Source organism: Carex rostrata, chromosome 20 (assembly GCF_964058835.1).
Source record: "Carex rostrata chromosome 20, lpCarRost1.2, whole genome shotgun sequence".
In the NCBI taxonomy this organism is placed as follows: Eukaryota; Viridiplantae; Streptophyta; class Magnoliopsida; order Poales; family Cyperaceae; genus Carex; species Carex rostrata.
Genome location: NC_135937.1, coordinates 4749289 through 4759022, shown reverse-complemented (window position 1 = coordinate 4759022; position 9734 = coordinate 4749289). Strand labels below are relative to the sequence as shown.

The following is a 9734-nucleotide window of genomic DNA, read 5'->3' as shown; positions in this document are numbered from 1 at the left end:
CATCTCTAATTTTTGGTTCTCTGTGCACAAAATGGGTGCTTTGACAAATTATCCCATTAATCCATTCTTTTCTCTCAAAACCATATATGGGTGAAGTAACGTTGAATTCATGATTATTCTGATACCAACTATTTTTTAGTTTAAATTTCTATTCTTTGGTCCTACACCAAAAACAAATCATGTTTTTTTCGAACCAAACGCTATTTGCTTAGAGTTAGTAAATTTGATATGTGTTTTCGGAGTGGAAGAATCAGAGCACAATATACATCGGATCATGAACGCAAGGGTAAATTTGTAAATTTTAATTTTAATTGATTCATGATTAAAATTTAACAAAGGTTGTTCGATTTTAGTGAGAACTATAAAAAACACTTCAATTTCTCGATCTGAGAAAGTATCTAATTTTAATGTTTTTATGGTAAATATCTAATGGTTAAGTTTTCATAGGTATACATATCTAAATTTTGTCTATTAACAATGGATCCAGACCATTAATCAAAATTGGACGGTGCAAAAGCTCTCCTGATAATCAAGATTTGTTATATATATGTCTCACAAGAATTCCATGTCCCATGACCTAATCAAATTCCAATATCAATCACTATCCACTAGTTTACAAATTGAAGGAACAAACTCTCTCTTCCATTTCAACTCACATAATATATAGGTATGGAGAAGAAAGTTTGAAGCAACTTTTTTAAGCAAACAGATTGAGGTAAGCAACCCATGTATAATACATGGTATGTTTTTTTGAGTAAAGGTTGGAGGTTAAGCTACCAAACTATTTAATACCCTAGTTATTACAAGATTTTCTTCATCTAGATTTCGAATCCATGACCTCCCACGTACATAGAGACATATAATACATATATGTTTATGATTCCATTCTTTGCTGGAGAAGAAATGGTTGATGGTAGGAAAAAACTCAGGACGCGCGGCGCTGGCTGTTGTGCAGTTTGTCTTGTTAATCCAGTAAGGGTGTGCTCCAGTAAGGGTTAACGGAGGGGAGCCAAGGGTAGGGTGAGGAGATATTTAAACTTCACCTGCTCCACAAGTATATTTCGGAAGGGAAGGGAAGGCTGAGCAGGTGGATGGTTCACCCTACGGAATCCAAAATTGTCACCCCCAATTCAGAGGGTAGCCAAGGGAAAAAGGGACCCACCAACGAAATTGACTAATTTTATCATTTTTTCTGCCTTCTTCTCTCAAATAAAATATGAGAGTATATTAGTCATTTTAGATAACATAAAAATTGAATTGAAAAATGGACCCAGTCTCTCCCCTTTCTTAGTGTATCATTCTGGAGCAAGTAAGTCCTCTAAAAATTTCACTTTCCCTCCCCTCCTCTCCCCTCTCCCTCTACTTAAACTTCTGGAGCACACCCTAAAACGCAGCTTAAAAGTTCCATTTGAATTTAATTTCAATTAATTTTTTTTAGTTTAAAAGAAAAAGAATTTAATTTGTTTGAGCGGAGAGAAAGTTCAGATGGGGACTAAAGAATCAGATCACGAAACAAGGTAAACTTTAGAAGAAATTCATATTCCTGTTACGTATTAGAAAAAAGTTTGGTAGTACTTCAAAATTCAAACAATATAATAAGTAGGCTTTGACACCACAAACCTATTCAATAAGTAAATTTGCAACATCACTAAAAGTTTTTCAATTACAAAATTATCATAGTACAAATTATATATATAATATCTTGAACAAATATCATTTTATAATCATTCTCTTCATTAAGGGTTGTAAAATAGTTGATATGAATAATCTTATGATAATTATTATCTTGGAAAAAAAAAATCAAGGTGGGTATTTGACACGTTATTCGTGTACTTTTAATTAATATGCATAAACCAAGGATGCAATCAGTGTTTTTTTTTTGCGTGCTTAAAGCCCGTAGGCATCTTCACTTACCAGAATGTAATAACAGAGTATGCATAACCAATTAATTAAAAACCAGATTATTACATTACTGTTCTACAAGCATCTATCATATTACTGGTAAGAGAAGGAAGCTGTTCCTGCAAATTGAAGAGAGGATAAGTGTATCCCACATAATACATCTCTTTCACACGAGATAGATTGGCAAGTTGGTTAGCTCTCTGATTATCTCTCTTGGTATATGAACGCGGCTAAATTGGGGATGTTCTAATAGCAAAGTCCCAATTTGAATAATTTGCGAGTATGCCCCCCAATCTGCAGCCTCCATATGATGCAACGAATTTCCTGTTTTGAAGGTTTGCACCAGCAGCTCCGAATCTGATTGAAAGAGACATTCAGATATACCCAAGCTATATACTGCCTGCACAGGATTGAGAAGAGCAATGGCTTCCATTTGAAAAGCGGATGCAGCATCCGATCTATGTATAATTCAATACCTGCTGAGTTGGCCCTGTTTTTCTATGAAATATGCCGCCCCTCCCTTGTCAGGATCTTTCAATGACCCACCAGTCCAGCAAGTGAAACCATCAGTTTGCTGATGTGACGTATGGTTTTCCCGTGCTCTCGATTTCCATGTTTTCCTTATTATTGGCGAAAATGTTGCTAACTGAACCGACTGAAGAAGCACTTGCGCTGATCTTAGGGTGTTTTCCGGTTTCAGCCATTTGTTTTCAAAAATATTTGTGCATCTACATTTCCACATGTGCCATGCAATTGAGAGATAGAGAGCGACCTGATCCTGATCTAAGGGTTGCCACAACTGCTCCAGTATCTGATCCATAGTCATGCCTATGAATTGCTCCGTTCAAAGTCCCAGCACAGGCTGAAACCACGTGGCCCTGGCATGAGGACAGTGAAATAACAGGTGCACTGCATCCTCCTGTGCCTCACCACGCAGCTTGCACGTAGCCGGTATCCCCTGAATCCGTTTAGCTAGTGCAGAACTGACCGATAATGCATCTTGTAAAATTTTCCAGAAGAACATTCTGACTCTAAAAATGGTGTCCTTCGTTTTCCAGACAGTCTTCCACAGTTTCTTGTCAGAGTCCGTTTGCATCCTACTTATTCGAGGCGAAAGTTGAGTAATCATTTGATACGCCCTTCGTACAATGAATTCCCCATTTATGAACGGTTCACTTCCTTTTCGTAATTCTACAGCCTCTCATGTCACAATCAGCGTTCCTGATGAACTTTTTCGTCTGAACCAACCCCTTCTGAGTTCTGACTCCACTACCAAGATAAGAAATGCTATCCATTGTTCTTATTACGAATTAAACCAACAAAATAAACTTACTGCTATAAACAATTAATTCCTTTTCAAAATCTCCTCTATAATTTTTCAGGGTTGTCCCAACCCTTTGGATGCTGTTACCATCATTCCTGTTGAACTTGCAAAAGTCGAAAGCCGTTACGGTATTATTCTTTCACTAATTAATTTCACTCTTGCTCCAGATTTTTTCGAGTCGATATACAATACCACTAGTCATGTAAAAGCAAAACCATGATTAGTGATATTTGCAGTCACTTCTTATGCCAGCTTGCTTGTAACTGCTTGGCACAATATGAGGTTTCTAAGAGCAGAACCCGATGACGCCGTAATGGTCTATACATTTACCTGCGTATTCATACTGTTTTTTTTTATCCTCATAACCTTTGGATCTTTAACCCTTCACTCGGTTACTTATGCCTTTGAGATTTTCTGGACCGCATTAGGTTTTGTAATAACGAGTTGTGTGGTAATCAAGTTCAAATTTTATGGCCAACTTTGTGCAATTATATATGGTTATGCTATGTTGGCATAAAATCAGTAGAAGATAAATCCATGCTTTCTTTATGTTATATTTTGTGACAATTATATTTAAGAAAGGATGAAGGTTGAATTCATATGGTTATTCTGATACCAACTATGTTTAGTTTAAAATTCTACTCTTTGGTCCTACACCAAAAACAGATCATGTAACTTTTTCGAAATAAACACAGTTTGCATATAGTTAGTAAATTTGATGTGTTTATGGAGTGGAAGAATAAAGGCACAATATATATTGGATCATGAACTAAAGTAAATTTTTTAATTTTAATTAATTCATGATTTAAATTTGATTTAAAGTTGTTCGAATTTAGTGAGAAATACATAAAAGGCAATTGAATATATGAGGAAGTATCTAATTTTAATGTTTTTATGGATGGGAAGATGTCTAAATGGTAAAATTTTGATAGGTACATATCTAATTTTGTCTATAAAAAAGGATCCGACCATTAATCAAAATCGGACAGTGTGAAAGCTTTCCTGATAATCAAGATATATAATGTCTCAAAAAAATTCCATGATCCATGATTTAATCAAAGTCCAATATCAATCGCTATCCACTAGTATACAAATTGAAGGAACAAAATCTCTGTTCCAATTCAAATCACATAATCACAAGTACAGGCATGGAGACAAGCAAAATTAATTACTTTTGAAGCAAAATTTTAAAGCAAACAGATTGAGACAAGCAACTAATGTTATGTTCCAGCTAACATGCACTAATTAATCACTTTGTATAATATACAATATGTTTACGGTTTCATTCTTTGCTTGAGAAGAAGCGGTTGATGGCAGGAAAAACCTCTGGACGGCGCTCGCTCAGGAATTTGCGGAACTCGTGCTGACTGTATCTCTTCCCTTCCTCTTCATTTTCCAACACTGCTGTTGTGCGGTTCGTCTTGTTAATCCTGTATTTGTTTTTTTTTCTTGTTGATCATTACATGATATATGTGACACTCATATAATTCTTCTTCTTCTTCTTATTACATTTTCCTTCCTTCGTTGCCTTTTCTTTATATACTGGTTTTAATATTAAAAATGGAAATATATTTGTGTGTGCAGATATATGTCTAAGCTATTTATCTGACATATGCTAGCTGCCATGTTTTTTTTTAGTAGATAGCTGCCATGTTTGATCCAATGTACACAATTTGTTTGCCAAAGTTTGGATGATATATTATTATAGGTTCATGGTGTTAAGGTATTTGTAGATACCAAAATAATGATGATGATGATGTAAATTTACTTGCCTGACATCAGGGTTTGTGAAAACATTCCTGGTGAGCTGAAACACACAGATGCTTCCCACGAATGCCATCGCAGCCATTAGCGGATAAACCTACATATCATAGATAAATCATAGGAATAAAAATGTAGCAAATTACTTATAAATTCAATGATTTTGAAGAGCCACATATATAGAAAACACATACCTCAGGTTTAATCCAGCGACCCATTCTGAAAATTTTCCTTTGAAACTCTTAATATTTGTACTAATTAGAAAAAACCCTTTTCGTACCGGTCCTTGAACCTTTACTGTTCGATGAAGAACCAAAATCAGCAAAGCGATTTATATTGGTGCTGTTGAGAGTGTAAACACAGAGGAGGGAAAGAATAAATTTAACGCGCTTTCTATTCAAAAGTTACATGTTAGTTGACTGGTTGTAATTTCTGTGGGCTGTTTGTAGTTTAATTGAATCCATGGCGAACCTAAAACCATGAGCTCCGCCTATTGTTTCCATAACTTTCCTTCAAAGCACGTAAACGACTTTTTCTACATATAAAAAATTCCTCTTTAGGCATCGCTCGTCTGGTCTCTAGCACAGAGCAGTTTTGACTACATGCAGCGCACGGACTACAGAATCATAATTGCACTGCATGTGGTCCGTGCGCTGCATGAAGCCAAAACTGCAATGTTAAAAATCTTTACCCCAATTGTTTGACAGTCTTGACAAACTGACAAATAAGGATGTTCAAATGTTCGGTTTAGTTAAAATCAAACTAAAATAATCAAATTAAAAATTTATTTTGAATTAAAAAATCTAACCGAACCAAGTGAATTAAACTTGTCAATCGAATCACAAAAGTTAAAATAAAGATCAAATTTCAAAGTCAATACATATACAAACATATTTTAATAACTAAATATTAAAAAATGGAAGTAATTCAAGTATTCAAATAAATTTCGATTTATTTGATTAAACTAAATTAAGAGAGACCAATCCGAACTAAATATAAAAAACCAAAGTAATTAAAAAATTTCAACCGAACTGAACTATTTGAACCTAAATAATAAACCATTTAATTCAAAATATATCAGTTCGGTTAAAAATCAAATAAACCGGATCCAATAAACAGATCGACAAACACAGTCCCTTCCGACAAAAAAAAATATACAATCTGTAAGTGTTAAACAGAGATGGTGGATTAATGGGCTTATATTTACCAACGTTGTTTACTTCTCTTTTAGGCTTAATTTATGGGCCGGCCCATTATACTAGAAGAAATTTGTTGATTGACAAAGGTTTTCGGACTTAAGAAAGAAGCATCGAGGATCGAACTGTTCGCTATTGCTACAGACGGGAGAGGGAAGGAGAGAGGTAGAGATAGAGAGAGACCTTGACAGCCGCTGTCAAGTTTTTCAAGAGAGAGAGAGAGAGCGTGAACTAAACCCTTAATTTCCGATCATGAACGCACAGGTGCAGAAAAACACCCTTTATGTAGGTAATGAAAACAAAGAGAAACCTAAACCATCTCACGCCCGTAACATGTTCGACAAAATGCCTCTTCGGGCTAATTTTATTTTTCTTCCTTGAAATCAGGCGGGTTAGCTGAAGAGGTAGACGAGAAGATCCTCCACGCGGCGTTCGTGCCATTTGGCGAAATAAAGGATGTCAAGACCCCTCTTGATCAGGCCACTCAGAAGCACAGGTATAAAATTTCAGTTCTTACCCAACCCTACCCGACCGAATACTGTTCTCATGGCACTTTTGAATTAATACCAAACCAAGTTTAGTATTCTACTTCCCTGAAACTGAATTGGATATTCTTTTGTCCTTTGCCCATGGTACCTGGCCTGAGGGGATTGTTTGTAACTGCATTCTGATTCATTGACAAATCTAAAATGAGCAGGTCGTTTGGATTCGTCACATTTTTGGAGAGAGAGGATGCGGCAGCTGCTATGGATAACATGGATGGGGGAGAGATGTATGGCAGGGTCCTTACAGTGAACTATGCATTTCCGGAGAAGATCAAGGGTGGTGAACAAGGATGGGCTGCTCAGCCAAGTATGTCTCTCTCTATCTATTTCACTTTATTGTTTAAAAACCAGTAGGTTTGATTTTGGGTTTCCAGTTGTATGAGTGTGTTGATGGTAGGTGTTAATGAAAATTTTGAAATGATCTGACGACCTACATGGACTGCCAGAAGTAATTGTACCTAGTGATCAAGGAGATTTTGACCATACATATATGTTGTTTTCCTTTTCTTTTTAAGAGAAAATCAGGGATGGGGTATGTAAGGATGAGCCCCAAGTATGGTTGACAATCTTTATAGAAACAGGTGTCTAAAACTGGGGGTTTAGGGTTTAGTTTTTCTGCTGAAGTTTTAAGGATACTGTATGAAAGGGCAGCAAAAGAAGTTTGAAATCTCAGCTTGCCGAAACTTGTGTCAACCATGAATTAAACATTTCCTGAGAAAATCAAGGACTACAAACCCTCGCTATTTCAGTTCCATCTCAATACTTCTAACTTCAGGGTTCGAGTTGTTTTGCCATAAGTTGATATTTATATGATCGCATTCCCAAATTTATCTCAACTAAGAAATCATAACAGAAGAGTGAAAGGCAACATAAGGATTGCAATTGACTGGTATTTCAGCACCACCTAAAAATCTCTGCTACAGATGGGGTAGGTTAGAAATGCAAGGATACTGAAAGCATGGTGATGCTTGTCTCATCTTTTCTCCTAAAATATTAATATCTGTGTAATTTTGTCTTTGAGAACTGATGTGCCACCAAATATGCATCTGGGTTTTCTCTAAAAGCCAATATTTGTGACCAATTTCATACATTCAAATACTTCTGATATACCCATGAAAAGTTTTAATGTCACATGCTGTCCCATAAAATTATAAGTTTCACTATAACCCTACACAAAAATAAAATCACTGCACATCCCCCTAATGACATTCTGTATAATCTTCCTTTACTTTAAAAATGACAAAAGCATCCCTCAACTATTCACCATCAACAAACAAGGAGGAAAGAGTTGGTATTTTGATATAGGTATGTGTAAAATTTTCCTTGTCTTCCAGGGGCATATGAGATATCTCAAATTGCACAGGGGTATCCATGATACTTTTCTGATTTGCATGGAGCCACGAGTAAAACCTCAATTCAGTTACCATGTTATCCATATACACTGATTAAACTTGCCGAAGAATATATCCACTGTTAATTTTTTTTTAACAAAAAAATTGAAATGGCAAAAACAGTTTGGGCGGATGCGGATACATGGTTTGAGAGGCAGCAGCAGGAAGAGGAGATGCGGCGGCTGGAAGCCGAGCAAAAAGCAGCAATGCAAGAGGCTGAGAGAATTCACCTTCAAAAAATGGCTGCTGAGAGAGAGGGCGAGAAGGATGATGATACCAGCTCTGTTGATCCCATGGCCATGGCTGAGGCTAAGGCCTTGAATCAAAATACCTCTTAATCTATATAAATTTTCTTGTTCTTACGTATTGTTTTAACTTTTTTTTTTTTAAACTTGCTTTGTACTTGTTTGTGTATTGAGTTCAGAATTGACATGGTTCGCTAGTTTCTTGTGCACTTATCCCTCATATTTTTTTTATTAGAACAGCAATATATGTCAGGTTTCAAATGTTGGCATCTTTTTTATTTATGATGAAACAACTAAAATTGATGAAAGGAAAATAAAATAGTCATCCTAAAAACAAGGACTAAATATGGTGATGTTATTTTAATATGTCTCTAATTTAGAATTTTTATAAGTTTAATACATACCAAGCAAGGAAGATGCAGAGAATTAAAAAGGGCTAGTGATAGAGATGTGGTTCTAGCTAGGAGATTTTCACAAAGTTTTCTAGTTTTGATACCTAATAAATAAAAAAAGATATGACGATGAAAACAAATATAGATACTCAAAGATATATTACCTAATTATAATCTAATAAATCATACCAAATATATATATTCCTAATAATAAATATAGCTGATTATACCAATTGATGCTATATAAACCACTCCTAACGCCAATTGCCTATCTATGTGCTAAAAATCATTTGAATTTAACTCGTTTCAGCGGAGAAAGTTCAGATGGGTATTTCCAAAGATTCAGATTACGAAACAAGGTGAACTTTTAGATGAAATATTGTTCATATTATTGTTAGGTATTAGAAGAATTTTTAGTAGTCCTTCAAAATTCAACTAATAAATATATAATTAAGGGTGGTAAAAAAACTTGCGGCTCGCTCAAACTAGGTCCGAAAACGAGCTAGCCATGGACCACTTTTTTAGCTCGAATTATAATGTTGTCCCGTTCGTTTTGGAAATGAGCGAGCCATGAGCTACATTCTGGTGCCAAAAAAGCACAAGACTCATGGCTCGCTCGGGAAAAAAATCGATCATTTTTGACTCAATCTGAAAACGAACAAGCCACGAACCACCTTTTTAGCTCGAACTCTAATATCAGCTCGCTTGTGAATCGCTCATTTTAAAAACAAGCAAGCCACAAGTTACACCCAACTCAGCTCATCTCAGCTCATTGCCAGCCCTATTAATACAATGCTTTGACATCACAGACCTATTCAGTGAGTAAATTTACACCATATGTATTATTAGAAGTTCTTTTAATTACTATCTTAAACAGAATAATCATTCTATTCATTAAAGATGGTAAAATGGTAGGTCTGAATGATAATTATGATCTTGAAAACAAAACAAAACATGGTGGGTATTTGACACCTTATG

General features: G+C 35.5%; 2 protein-coding genes across 3 annotated transcripts; one reads left to right on the top strand and one right to left on the bottom strand.

Annotated features, from left to right (window-relative positions):
- Positions 1-616: 616 nt before the first annotated feature.
- LOC144572647 (uncharacterized) lies at positions 617-5279 on the bottom strand. 2 transcript variants are annotated; one of them, XR_013517765.1, is made up of 4 exons: positions 5182-5279; positions 4999-5087; positions 4331-4656; positions 617-635 (listed from the first exon to the last, which is right to left on the bottom strand). XR_013517765.1 is itself a non-coding variant. In XM_078322298.1 (3 exons), exons 1-3 carry the CDS (start codon positions 5203-5205, stop codon positions 4509-4511), a joined length of 261 nt encoding a protein of 86 aa, XP_078178424.1. In that variant the 5' UTR covers positions 5206-5279; the 3' UTR covers positions 4278-4508. The 2 variants fall into 2 exon arrangements, 1 of the variants encoding a protein (XP_078178424.1); XM_078322298.1 differs by lacking the exon at positions 617-635 and having other exon boundaries at positions 4278-4656.
- A 1018-nt stretch (positions 5280-6297) lies between these two features.
- ATE1 (ATPase E1) lies at positions 6298-8549 on the top strand. Its single transcript, XM_078322292.1, has 4 exons — positions 6298-6472; positions 6571-6679; positions 6881-7035; positions 8243-8549. Exons 1-4 carry the CDS (start codon positions 6436-6438, stop codon positions 8455-8457), a joined length of 516 nt encoding a protein of 171 aa, XP_078178418.1. The 5' UTR covers positions 6298-6435; the 3' UTR covers positions 8458-8549.
- Positions 8550-9734: the final 1185 nt, after the last annotated feature.

Excerpts from the sequence above, each read along its gene's own strand:
- LOC144572647 (XM_078322298.1), bottom strand. The coding sequence starts at position 5,205 with ATGGGTCGCTGGATTAAACCTGAG. Across the intron at positions 5,088-5,181 it reads GTCGCTGGATTAAACCTGAG|GTTTATCCGCTAATGGCTGC; the intron begins GTATGTGTTTTC and ends TATGATATGTAG. Across the intron at positions 4,657-4,998 it reads TTCACAAACCCTGATGTCAG|GATTAACAAGACGAACCGCA; the intron begins GCAAGTAAATTT and ends AAACAAATACAG.
- ATE1 (XM_078322292.1), top strand. The coding sequence starts at position 6,436 with ATGAACGCACAGGTGCAGAAAAACACCCTTTATGTAG. Across the intron at positions 6,473-6,570 it reads GAAAAACACCCTTTATGTAG|GCGGGTTAGCTGAAGAGGTA; the intron begins GTAATGAAAACA and ends CCTTGAAATCAG. Across the intron at positions 7,036-8,242 it reads AGGATGGGCTGCTCAGCCAA|TTTGGGCGGATGCGGATACA; the intron begins GTATGTCTCTCT and ends TGGCAAAAACAG.